The 13387-nt window shown below is 52.1% G+C and overlaps 1 protein-coding gene across 1 annotated transcript in view; it reads left to right on the plus strand.

Annotated features, from left to right (window-relative positions):
• GOLPH3L (golgi phosphoprotein 3-like) overlaps nucleotides 1-10135 on the plus strand; it is a 29064-nt gene extending 18929 nt beyond the window's left edge. Inside the window, exons 4-6 of the mRNA XM_015423265.1 lie at nucleotides 5253-5348; nucleotides 5941-6055; nucleotides 9155-10135. Coding sequence (XP_015278751.1) covers nucleotides 5253-5348; nucleotides 5941-6055; nucleotides 9155-9582 — 639 coding nt within the window. The 3' untranslated portion in view covers nucleotides 9583-10135. The remainder of the gene's footprint in view (nucleotides 1-5252; nucleotides 5349-5940; nucleotides 6056-9154) is intronic.
• The last annotated feature ends 3252 nt before the right edge of the window (nucleotides 10136-13387 follow it).

The raw sequence follows: 13387 nt of genomic DNA on the forward strand, positions 1-13387 counted from the left end.
TCTTCTTCTTCTTCTTCTTCTTCTTCTTCTTCTTCTTCTTCTTCTTCTTCTTCTTCTTCTTCTTCTTCTTCTTCTTCTTCTTCTTCTTCTTCTTCTTCTCCTCCTCCTCCTCCTCCTCCTCCTCCACTACACCAAACTGGCTCTGTGAGCGAGCGATTTGGCTATGGCATAAATTAGTTGGCTCTGGAGCCCATCCTTCCTGAGCTGAGACAAAAATGTGTGAGCCAGAGGCTAAAAAGCTGTGAGCTAACTTACACTAACTCAGCTTAGAGGGAACACTGGTCGTTACAGACCTGGATTAACGGAGACGCCGCACATCCGGTGACTCCATTCGGAACAGGCGGAGTGCGTTCTGCGACCAGCTTTGGACTGGCCTAACTGGTCTTCTTACAGCATTTGTAGTTTTTCCCGTCCTGTTTTTACCTCAGGTTTCCTATCCAGGGTTGCATTCGCAGTGGCCCGTTTTATTTAGTTTCCGCCTTTATACCCTGCCTTTCTCCTCAGTAGCTTATATTTTTCTCCTCTCCCCCAAACCGCTCCTCATCCTGGGTCCCTGGGACATGAGGAAATGCCGGAATCAAAAAGTAAATAACAGACTGGGTCCGGTTGGAAGGAAATGTTTGTTGACGCGTCTCACGGAAGCTAACATTGTTGGAGCGAACGGGGCAGTTAATGCTTTGCCACGAGGAAATGAGTTCTTCTGGGTCAACCGAGGTGTGGCACAGACGCAAGCGGCGTCCTCGGTGTTTGCACAAGGCGGAGCGTTTCCATATGGCAACTTGTGGTTCCCTTTCGCCCACAAAGTTTTTTTCCCGGCTTTCCTGGCACGCACGCTTCTTCAGAAAACTTATCCCACACGATGGGATTGTGCACACGAAAACTTGGGGATAGTCCACATGATGGGCTAGCGAAAGCTTGAGAGCCAGTTTGGTGTAGTGGTTAAGAGCACGGACTCTAATCTGGGAGAGCCGGGTTTGATTCCCCGCTCCTCCACATGCAGCTGCTGGTGTGACCTTGGGCCAGTCGCAGTTCACTCAGAGCTATTCTCTCAAGGGCAGTCCTCGAAAGAGCGCTCTCAGCCCCACCTGCCTCACAGGGTGTCTGTTGTGGGGAGGGGAAGGGAAAGGAGATTGTAAGAGCCGCTCTGAGACTCCTTCGGGTCGTGAAGGGCGGGGTGTAAATCCAATCTCATCTTCTTCTTATGCCAGAATAAAATTTTGCTAGTCATAAATGTGTCACCGGACTCAAACTTTGTTCTGGAATTCTGCAAAACCCTGAGATGTTTCAGGGAGTGGCTGCGAGCTTACCCCACTCTCCAATACGAACCGGAGTAAAATTCTCCCCCTCCCCAACCATAATATTCTCTCCTGTAGTTTGCCGTCACAAGCAGCACTCCCTCTAAGCTGTGGAGTCTCGTGAGCAAAAATTCTACCTTGTGAGCTACCGGCATTAAAGTTGTGAGCGAGCGACTTGGCGGCTGCATAAATTAGTTTGCTCTGGAGCCATCTTGCTTGAGCGAAGACAAAAATGTGTGAGCCAGAGGCTAAAAAACTGTGAGCTAGCCCACACTAGCTCAGCTTAGAGGGAACATGGGTCACAAGACTATATCAGGCATTCTGCGTCAGTGAGACCAAAACGTTCCCTTGTCAAGATCTTTCTTTTTCTAGTTGGGTTGTACGTGGGTGTACCCCAGATCCCCATCGTTTCTGTCTGTCAGGGAAGAGAAGAAGAAGAGATTGGATTGATACCCTGCCCTTCACTACTCAAAGGTGTCTCAGAGCGGCTTACAAACCCCTTTCCCTCCCCCTCCCCACAACAGACACCCTGTGAGGTAGGTGGGGCTGAGAGAGCTATTGACAGAAACTGTTCTTTTTCAAGGACAGCTCTTATCAGAACTAGGGCTTGCCCGAGGTCATCTAGCAGCTGCCATGTGCAGGAGTGGGGAATCAAACCCGGTTCTCCCAGATTAGAGTCCGCGCACTTAACCACGACACCAAACTGGAAGTACCTTAACCACTCCTGACAAGCGGCAGAGCCAGCGTGACCTCTTTAGAGAGAGAGAGGTCTGTTTGTCCCTGCAATTGTCTGTCCAACCGTCTCTAACCTGGTCTGTTTTTAATCTCGGCCCTCCTCCCAAGTGGTGCGCTCCAGTGTTCCCTCTAAGCGAAGTTTCGTGTGAGCTACCTCACCGTTTTTTAGCCTCCGGCTCAGACGGTTTTTTTGTCTTCGCTCAGGGCGGACGGCTCCAGAGCAAACTAATTTATGCAGCAGCCACATCTTTCCCCCTCAAAGTAGAATCTTTGCTCACAAGACTCCACGGCTTAGAGGGAGCATGGGCGCGCCCCGTTCCCGCCTTCTCGTTTCAGCCTCACAACAGCCCTGTGGGGGTAGGCTAGGCAGCAGGAGAGTGTGAATGGCCCAAGGCGGAATGGGGATTTGAACGCAGGTCCCAGTCTGACGCTCGAACGACAGCACATCGTGTTACGTTCGGACTGAGGGATGTATTCCCAAGACGAGTTGTGATGTCCTCCTTATCGGGGAGGACTAGTTTCACTTTAAAAGTGTTCTGTATTTTGTTTAACTGGGTAGAATCTGCTGCCACCAGGAAATTTTAAGGATTTCCAAACCTTTATGCTTTTACTTTTGCTTACTGGTTTGGTAGACCGAGTTCAAGGCTCACGAGGAACTATGTGGTCCTGGGAAGTATGTCATTCAGAGCTGGTATAAACTTTGATAAAAGAGGATTTATTGAAACAAATACTAAATAAGAGGGTGGTACAATGTAACTAGTAATGTATAAATGATGAACAATTGCTTTGGTATCACAGACAATCTTCTCCCTCACCGACAGGGATCTTTTCATGTAACTTTGTAACACTTGTTTATCTCAATGCCATATCGGTTCACTGTTTCTCTCCCATTTGTTATGACCCTCAGACTTTCCTTTAACTGTTGGTCACTTAAACTTTACTTTACTGTTTCCTATACATTCAACTTTCAGCTTTCTCTCTCTGTCTCACTGAACAACCGCAGCTGTCAGTTTATAACTGCTTCAACACAGAACTGCTTGTCTAACTGAAACTACTGACTGACTCACATACTCATCCAACCAGATTCACTTCCAAAACCCCTCCCCCTCTCTGTCAACCACCAATCATACCACACTTGCCTCTCTCAACCACTCTAGTCTATCTACCACAGCCATGCAACCAAACTTTTAAAGAGACACACACACACAGAAACAAGGAATCGTTACACGAGTGTATCGTTTTATTTATTTATTTATTTATTTATTCATTAGACGTATATCCCACCCTTCCACGGTGGGCTCAGGGCGGCTAACAAGGGGCAATTGCCATACAAACAGTAAAATCAGTAAAACCATCAAATTTCAAGTTACCTATAAAATCAGTGCTCACATAGTACATCCAAGGCAGGGGTTCTGATACAATGTTTCAGGTGGTACTACTGTCTCATTCTTAATCGGTCTTCCCATGTCGGGTCTCCATTCCCAGGCCAGTTGGCAACATGGCTCCTACTTGAAAGCCTGGCGGAAGAGCTCCATCTTGCAGGCTCTGCGGAATTGCATCAGGTCCCGCAGGGCCCTGGTCTCCTCCGGGAGCTCGTTCCACCAGATAGGAGCTGCCACCGAAAAAGCCCTGGCCCTTGTCGCAGCATATTTAACCTCTCTGGGTGCTGGTACAGCCAAAGGAATGAATCAGATGCCCTCCCTCTGGTCTGCTTGGAGTGATTATGGGGCCGCTTCTGTCACTATCCTAAGGAATCTTGGGTTAACTCGCGTCTTTCAGTTAACTTTATTTGTTTGTCCGAGACATTTATTAGCGGCCTTTCTTCTTTACGGAGATCCTGGTGGTCCGCGACATAAACAAAGTACGTACAAGAGATAACGACACGTTGAAACCGAAAATTTGTTGATTCGTTTTATTCGGTTTCTGTCCGGCTCTCCCTGCACAGTTTATTCAGAGCACATAACTGTCTTCAGCTAAAGATCGAACCTGGGGGGGGGGGGACACCACTCTGGGGAGGTTGTTCCGTCATCGTGGGGCCGCCACCAAAAAGACCCTCTCTTTTGGAACTGGGAGCAAGCAGCGAGGTGGCTAAATTTGCTGATGACACGAAGTTGTTCAGGGAGGTGAGAACCAGGGAGGATTGTGAGGCACTCCAAAGAGATCTGTCGAGGATGGGCGAGTGGGCGTCAGCGTGGCAGATGGGGTTCAGTGTGGCCAAGTGCAAAGTGATGTGCATTGGGGCCAAAAATCCTAACTATAAATACACGTTGATGGGGTCCGAACTGGCAGAGACTGATCAAGAGAGAGATCTTGAGGTCGTAGTAGATAACTCACTGAAAATGTCGAGACAGTGTGTGACTGCAAGAAAGAAGGCCAATGCTATGCTGGGGATTATTAGGAAGGGTATTGAAAACAGATCAGCCAATATCATAATGCCCCTATATAAATCAATGGTGCGACCTCATCTGGAATACTGTGTGCAGTTCTGGTCACCACACCTTAAAAAGGATATTATAGCTTTGGAAAAAGTGCAGAAAAGGGCAACTCGAATGATCAAAGGGTTGGAACACTTTCCCTATGAGGAAAGGTTAAAGCGCTTGGGGCTCTTTAGCTTGGAGAAACGACGACTGAGGGGTGACACGATCGAGGTTTATAAGATTATGCATGGGAAAGAGCAGGTAGGGAAACCACAGGAGGTGGTGACAGCTACAAGCATGGACGGCTTCAAGAGGGAATTGGATACACATGTGGAGCAGAGGTCCATCAGTGGCTCTCAGCCACAAGGTATAGATAGGAACTCTCGGTCTGGGGCAAGGGATGCTCTGTCTTCTTGGTGCTTTGGGGGGGGGGCAAGAGTGGGAGGGCTTCTGGAGTTCTGGCCCCGCTGGCACCTGGTATTTTTGGCCACTGGCCTGATCCAATATCGGCTTTTCTTACGTTCTTCTATGCGCTCACCCGACGAGTTTGTTTGGTCAGTGGGAGAGTCGGAACGCTTTCTCCCTGTGCTCTTAATTCCCAGGCAGGGACGTCAAGAGTGTCACAGCTCGGGGGATCGGTAGAACGGCTGTGCTGTGTTCCTCTCTCTCCCACGCCTATAGCTGTAAGGGTCTCTCACACACTGACGCCGTCTCTCCCCCCCCCCCCCCCCCCCCCCCGCCCGCCTCTGGCTGGCCTGTTGGCGCTTGACGGCCGCCTCTGCTGATGGCCCCTTGTCTGCCTTAGGCCCAAGAAGAGATGGCCTGGAGAATAGCAAAGATGATCGTCAACGACGTCATGCAGCAGGCCCGGCCCGGCCCGGCTCTGGAACAGGTCACCAAGGTAATGGGAGGGGGGGGCAGTGCTCCCTCTAAGCTGAGTTGGTATGAGCTAGCTCACAGTTTTTTAGCTTCCAGCTCACACATTTTTGTCTGAGCTCAGGAAAGAGGGCTCCAGAGCAAACTAATTTATGCAGCGGCCAAATTGCTCAGTCACAACGTTAATGCCGGTAGCTCACAGAGTAGAATTTTTGCTCACAAGACTCAACAGCTTAGAGGGAACATTGGAGCGGGGGGGGCTGCATCCCTGCAGCAGCCAGCCAGAGAGCCACCCACTTGGGAAGGGGACAGCGTTCCGTGCGCCCTGGTGTTTAGTCATGCCGGCCACATGACCACGGAAACGTCTTCGGACAGCGCTGGCTCTTCGGCTTGGAAACGGAGATGAGCACCGCAACCCTAGAGTTGGACTTGACTGGCGTTCGAGCAAGGGAACCTTTACCTTTTTAGCTCACACTAACTCAGCTCAGAGGGAACACTAGCGCTCGACCAGTTTCCATGAGTCCCGGGGCGCCTCAGGTTTATGAAGGGGACCCCCCTCTCTGGTCGGCCAGCCGGGCCAAAGCGCCTCTTCCTCTCTTCCCCGCTGTGCCTTCCAGGTCCTCCTCAAATCGGACGCCCCCACCGGAGACGTGCTGCTGGACGAGACGCTCCGCCACCTCAAAGCCACCGAGCCCGCCGAGACGGTGCAGACGTGGATCGAGCTGCTGACGGGTGAGCAGGAGAGCGGATCGGTCTGGGGGGGGTGTTTCTAAATCCCTCCCAGCTTGGCATCCAGGGCGTGTCTCTCTACCTATAATTCAGGGTTTTGGTATTGACCTATAAGGCCTTAAGGAGCTGCGGTGGCTCAAGTGGTTAAGATGCTGAACTGCAGGCTGTGGAAGGTCAGTAGTTCGGCAGTTCGAGACCCGGGTGCCGCATGACGGAGTGAGCTCCCGTCTCTCGTTCCAGCTCCTGCCAACCTAGCAGTTCGAAAGCAAGAAACTGCAAGTAGATAAATAGGGACCACTTCGGTGGGAAGGGAACAGCGTTCCGTGCGCCTTGGTTTTAGTCATGCCGGCCACATGACCACGGAAACGTCTTCGGACAGCGCTGGTTCTTCGGCTTTGAAACGGAGACAAGCACCGCAACCCTAGAGTCAGACTCGACTGGCTTTCGAGCAAGGAGGAACCTTTACCTTTATAAGGCCTTGAGCAGTCAGGGGCCAACATATCTACGGGACCGTCTCCTCCGTTATGTCCCCGGGAGAGCGTTGCGCTCTTCAGATAGTATCTTACTGGTGGCCCCCGGCCCGAAAGACATCCGGCTGTCCTCAACCCTGGGGCCTTTTCGGTCCTGGCCCCAGCCTGGTGGAACTCTCCGCCGACTACCATCAGGGCCCTGCGGGACCTTATGAAATTCCACAGGGCCTGAAAGGCTGAGATGTTCCGCCAGGCCTTTGGTTGAGGACAGTGACGGTTTTCATCTTGGCACCGGCACCCTCTTCTGCCATCTACATTTGCCTGTTTGGTGTACTGGTGAAGTGCGCGGACTCTAATCTGGGAGAACCGGGTTTGATTCCCCACGCCTCCACTTGCACCTGCTGGATGACCTTGGGCAAGACGTAGTTCTGTCAGAGCTGTTCTTGAAAAAGGGCCGTTTCTGTCAGAGCTCTCTCAGCCCCACCGACCTCACAGGGTGTGTCTGTTGTGGGGAGGGGAAGGGAAAGGAGTTTGTGACCCGCTCTGAGCCTCCTCTGGGTAGTGAACAGCAGGGTAGAAATCCAATCTCTTCTTCTTCTTAAAGGTGCCGCTGGAGTCAAACTTTGATTCTGGCAACTTAGTAGTACAGCAGAAAACCTATGTCAGTATTATGAACAGAAGTGTGTTTGTATGTATGTGTGGGGAGTTTGAGAGCCAGTTTAGTGTCGTGGTTAAGAGCATGGACTCTAATCTGGGAGAACTGGGTTTGATTCCCCACTCCTCCACTTGCAGCTGCTGGATGACCTTGGGCAAGCCGTAGTTCTGATAAGAGCTGTCCTTGAAAAAAGAGCGTTTTCTGTCAGAGCTCTCTCAGCCCCACCGACCTCACAGGGTGTGTCTGTTGTGGGGAGGGGGAGGGGAAGGGAGTTTGTGAGCCGCTCTGAGACTCCCTTGGGTGGTGAAGGGCGGGGTATAAATCCAATCTCTTCTTCTTACCTGACAGAGGTGGATGAAGTTACACATCTGTGCCCTTCCTCCATCAATCTTTGGGATGGTGTAGATAGATTTCTCTCCCTCCTCCCGCCCCAATTACACTCCTCACCAGTTGCTTAGGAGGATTTAGATGTGGTGGGTGGCCAGGTTCACCCACTCAGGCCCATGGCCAGACAGGGGTTTGAACCCAAGTGCTCTTGCTCCAGCAAGTTCATGCAAAGTATGTTGTCGAAGGTTTTCACAACATTAGTTGCTGTAGATTTCCCGGGCTGTCTGGCCGTGGTCTTGGCATTGTAGGACCTGACGTTTCGCCAGCAACTGTGACTGGCATCCCCAGAGGTATAACACAGAAAGAGGGAGTCCTCTCTATGTCAAGGTGAGAAGAAAAATGGTAGGCAGGTAATTTATATCTGCTCAGGAAGGTGGGGGTAGGGCTGAGTCCATTCTCTTGTAGGAGTTCCCCAGGCTGTGACATGCTAATGGAGGAGCTTTTCTGAGGAGGCTCTTTTGCATATGGATTGGCTGTTGAAATTCTATGGTAATTGGATGTGTTCCCATGTTTGAGTTAGGCTGGACACGGTATCTTATTCCAAGACACTGAAAGGCTGGACAACACATCCAATTACCATGTCAGATTACACAGGGAAGCCGTTGAAATTCATAAACATAAACACAATTTCAAGAGAAAAGGAGAGAGTTTAAAAATAAATAGGGCACGGTTTCCTGTCCTGAGAAACACAAAATGCTCTACATCTGACAACAGCACTACAGATAAGATGAGAATTTCAGCAGCCAATCCATATGCAAAAGAACCTCCTCGGGAAAGCTCCTCCAATAGCATGTCACAGCCCGGGGAACTCCTACAAGAAGCCCTCCCCCCCCTTCCTGAGTAGAGATAAATTACCTGCCTACCATTTTTCTTCTCACCTTGACACAGAGAGTACTCCATCTTTCTGTGTTATACCTCTGAGGATGCCAGTCACAGCCAGAGGTCATTTCGGGGGGATCGCGGGCGATCGCAGTTCCCCCGGGTAAGGTACAGGGGGCGGGGCACATGACGAAGCCCCGCCCCCTGCTTCCGGCCACCCCGCTTCCGGCCCTCATTCAGCCAGGAGGAGGCAGGAGAAGAGGGAGGGTAAGTTGCTTCCTCCCTGCCTCTCCCCACCCCTGCCTGCCTGGGGCCAGGGAGGGCCTTCGCGGGGCTTCCTCGCACTCCCGCCGGCCTTGCAGGTCCACCGCCAGGCCCCTCATGGGCTCGGCAGTGGAGCTGCAAGGCCGGCGGTGGTGGCCAGGACCGTTGGGGGCGGGGTGTGTGGCCTTATGACACACTTCCGGTGATGTCAGGGGGTGTGGCCTTATGACACACTTCCGGTGATGTCAGGGGGTGTGGCATATGCTAATGAGTTATGCTAATGAGTTCCCCTAGCTCTTTTTCTACGAAACGACCCCTGGTCACAGCTGCTGGTGAAATGTCAGGTCCTACAATGCCAAGACCATGGCCATACAGCCCGGCAAATCTACAACTCATGCATGATAGCTCACGAAGGATGTGGATGGGGGTGGGAGGCCAAGGGGCACGCCCCCCAGTGCCTGCAGGGGATGGCGTACTCTGCCGCTCACTAAACCCGCTCTCCCCTAGGCGAAACCTGGAACCCCTTCAAGCTGCAGTACCAGCTGCGCAACGTGCGCGAGCGGATCGCCAAGAACCTGGTGGAGAAGGGGATCCTGACGACGGAGAAGCAGAACTTCCTCCTCTTCGACATGACCACCCACCCGGTGACGAACACCACCGAGAAGCAGCGCCTGGTGAAGAAGCTCCAAGAGAGCGTCTTGGACCGGTGGGTCAACGACCCCCACCGCATGGACAAGAGGACCTTGGCCCTGCTGGTGCTGGCCCACGCCTCCGACGTGCTGGAGAACGTCTTCACCAGCCTGGCCGACGAGAAGTACGACGTAGCGATGAACAGGTCCAAGGACCTGCTGGACAGAGAGCCCGAGGTGGAAGCCGGCAAGACGGGCAGCGTGGAGATGATATGGGCCGTGCTGGCCGCTTTCAACAAGTCTTAGATCCCTCCCTTGAGCGGGCTTCCGCCTTTCCCCTCTAGGAATCAGATCTCTCGCTCTGTGGAATCTTCCCATGCTGCACAGCGACAGCCGTTGGGGACTACTTCCTGCCACGCCCACTTCCCCCCCAACTCCAGACATTGGGTGTGGTGGGGAATATCCTCTGTTGGCATGCCGATACCTTCACCACCATGTCCTCCAGTTCGGGGATCGATGGATTCTAAGAAGGAGCGAAGAAATCTACATCAGTTTTCTCTCCTCTCCCCTCTGCCCCCCAGTCTCTTAATTTTTCGTCCCCCTCCCAAAACTAAATGAAGGCCCGTGTCTGATCGAACTGGATCAAGCCGCGTCTCTTATTTTTTTATTATTTCGAACTCTCTTCTTTTTCGATGTTTTTAGGACGGAAGGAATCGTGGCGTGCGTTCTTTTGATTGTTTTTGTTTCGTTTTTAATTTCGCCTCCTGTTTCGGTCCTGTCTCGTTTTTGGGTCCGGGCGGCTCCGGTTCGGCTCCGCTCTTTCTCGTGTGTTCGTTTGCAAAAGATCATTACAGCACAACTTCTATGCATTCTCTGGTGTTTCTTTTCGTCCTCCCCTGCCTCTGTGTTCAAACCGCTCTTCTGGTGCAGAGAATACCTATCACGAATACTCAGGGCTAACACGTTAAAAACTATGCACCCGGATTTTCGTGAGCAGCATCTACTCTTAAGTTCTTAGCTAGTAAAAGCAGAATAAATTTTAGTCATGGAATGAGGAAGCCCTGCCGTATGTCATCCAGCTTTGGGGAGGGGCTGTGGCTCAGAGGAAGAGCCTCTACTTGCCACACAGAAGGTCCCCGGTTCAATCCCCTGCATCTCTAGTTAAGAGGATCTTGCAGTAGGTAATGCGAAACACCTCCAACCTGAGACCTTGAAGAGCTGCTGCCGGTCTGAATAGACGATACAACCTTGATGGGCCAGTGGCAGCTTCATGCGTGTTTTTCTCCCTCCCTTCTTCCAAAGAGCTTGATTCTTCCCTTGGCTGTTTTACCTTCCCATGAGCTTCCCAGCTGAGTGGGAATTTGATCTCGAGACTCGCTAGTCAGTTTACACCACACTGGCTTGGGAGATTTCCATGCCATTTCCAAACACATATTCACAGCCCAGAGGGAATAGAAACTGATGACGGCGAGCGGGATGTTCTTTGGAAGGCAAGTGTCGTGCAGGATCAGAGCATTCACATAGCCTTGTGCCTAATGCAGTGTGCTAGTTGAGGGGCTGTGGGTCCATGGTAGAGCATCTGTTTGGCATGCAGGAGGTCCCAGGTTCAGTCCCCGGCATCTCCAGGTAAAAGGACCAGGCAGGAGGTGATGGGAAAGACCTCAGCCTGAGACCCTGGAGAGCTGTAAAGAGGGGTTGTGGCTCAGTGGAAGAGCCTCTGCCTGGCATGCAGGAGGTCCCAGGTTCAATCCCCGGCATCTCCAGTTAAAAGGACCAGGCAGGAGGTGGTGGGAAAGACCTCAGCCTGAGACCCTGGAGGGCCATGGAGAGGGGCCATAGCTCAGTGGCAGAGCATCTGCTTGGCGTGCAGAAGGTCCCAGGTTCAGTCCCCGGCATCTCCAGTTAAAAGGACCAGGCAGGAGGTGATGGGAAAGACCTCAGCCTGAGACCCTGGAGAGCTGTAAAGAGGGGTTGTGGCTCAGTGGAAGAGCCTCTGCCTGGCATGCGGAAGGTCCCAGGTTCAATCCCCGGCATCTCCAGTTAAAAGGACCAGGCAGGAGGTGGTGGGAAAGACCTCGGCCTGAGACCCTGGAGGGCCATGGAGAGGGGCCATAGCTCAGTGGCAGAGCATCTGCTTGGCGTGCAGAAGGTCCCAGGTTCAGTCCCCGGCATCTCCAGTTAAAAGGACCAGGCAGGAGGTGATGGGAAAGACCTCGGCCTGAGACCCTGGAGAGCCATGGAGAGGGGCCATAGCTCAGTGGCAGAGCCTCTGCTTGGCATGCAGGAGGTCCCAGGTTCAATCCCCGGCATCTCCAGTTAAAAGGACCAGGCAGGAGGTGAAGGGAAAGACCTCCGCCTGAGACCCTGGAGAGCTGTAAAGAGGGGCTGTGGCTCAGTGGCAGAGCCTCTGCTTGGCATGCAGAAGGTCCCAGGTTCAGTCCCCGGCCTCTCCAGTTAAAAGGACCAGGTAGCAGGTGACAGGAAAGACCTTTCTCTGCCGAGACCCTGGAGAGCCACTGCCGGTCTGAGTAGACAATACTGACCTTGATGGATCAAAGGTCTGATTCAGTTAAAAAAAAAAAAAAAGCAGCTTCATGTGTTCATGTGCAAGTGTGCTACTCTTGAGCGCCTACCCTTCATTATAAACAAAGCTGTGGTGTCTGAATGGTTGAATGTTGCAGCTGCCTTGCACTGAGTCTAGTTGTTAGTCCCTCTTTCCCAGAATTGTTGACTCAGTTTGGCCGCAGCTGTCCAGGGCTTTGGGCAAGGGTCTTCCTCAAGGCTGTAATCCTCTTATCTGGATTTTCCAGAGTTTGAATCATGAGGCCAAAATGCTCTGGGTGTTCTTGAGATGGAAAAAGGAAATCAGAGCAACATCCGAAGTCGATGGAGATCTAATAATGGGCAACTTTAACTACCCTCGTATTGACTGGATAAATGTGTGTTCCAGTCATGCCACAGAGCCCGCAGGGCTGTTTTTGTAGCAGGAACTCCTTTGCATATTCGGCGACACACCCCTAAATGTAGCCAATCCATCAAGAGCTTACAGTAGCCCCTGTAAGAAGAGCTCTGTAAGCTTTTGGAGGATTGGCTACATTAGGGGTGTGTCGCCTAATATGCAGAGGAGTTCCTGCTACAAAAACAGCCCTGCACAGAGGATACCCTAACCACCTGTGCCCTAGAACAGCTGTTCATGGAACCAACTGGAGGGGAAGAAACCCTGGACTTAATCCTCAGTGGTGCTGCTCAGGACCTGGTGTGAGGTGGCTGAACTGATGGGAAACTGATCACAGTTTTATCAAATTTAATTTAATTTAATTTTTTATCAAATTTAATCTGTGTTGTGGAGAGAGTGGAGGGGGATAAGCTCCCTCTCCCATAATACTAGAACCCGGGGTTGTCCACTGAATCTGAAGGGTGGGCAACTCAGGACGGACGCAAGGAAGGACGTCTTCACGCAGCGCATAGTTAACCTGCGGGACTCGCTGCCACAGGATGTGATCGTGGCTGCCAAGGTGGAAGGCTTTAAAAGGGGAGCGGACAAATTCACGGAGGACAGGGCCATATCACTAGCTACTAGTCGTGGATAGCTACTCTGTCCAGTGCTACAGGCAGTATGCCTCTTTGAATCAGTTGCCTGAGAGCACAGGAGAGAGGGTGCTGTTGGCAGCCATCCTGCTTGGGGAGTTTTTGTGGGGATTCGAAATCTGGGTCTCCCAGATCCTAGCCTGACATTCCAGCCACTGCACCACACTGGCTTTCTCCTCCCCCTCACCCCAGTTCTGCAGATCATCCTTTCTGACTCCCTTTCCTGCTTTTTTGGAATGATTCTAGCCTTTGTGGCCGAGTGGGGATTCGAACCTGGGCCTCCCAGTTCATCCTAGCCTGACACTCTAGACACTGCACCCCGCCGGCCGTTGGCTTCCTAGAGGCAGCTGGTTGGCCACTGCGTGAGCTGCATACTGAACCAGATGGGCCTTTGGTCTGATCCAGCAGGGCTCTTCTGATGTTCTTGCCACCTGCAAGGGAAGTCACAGAGCTGCGGGCTTGCACAACCGCGATTCTTCTCCCGGAGATAGTGTCACCTCGCTGGGGGAGAAAAGGGCAGAAA

Source organism: Gekko japonicus, unplaced genomic scaffold (assembly GCF_001447785.1).
Source record: "Gekko japonicus isolate JY-2015 unplaced genomic scaffold, Gekko_japonicus_V1.1 scaffold992, whole genome shotgun sequence".
NCBI classification, from domain to species: domain Eukaryota; kingdom Metazoa; phylum Chordata; class Lepidosauria; order Squamata; family Gekkonidae; genus Gekko; species Gekko japonicus.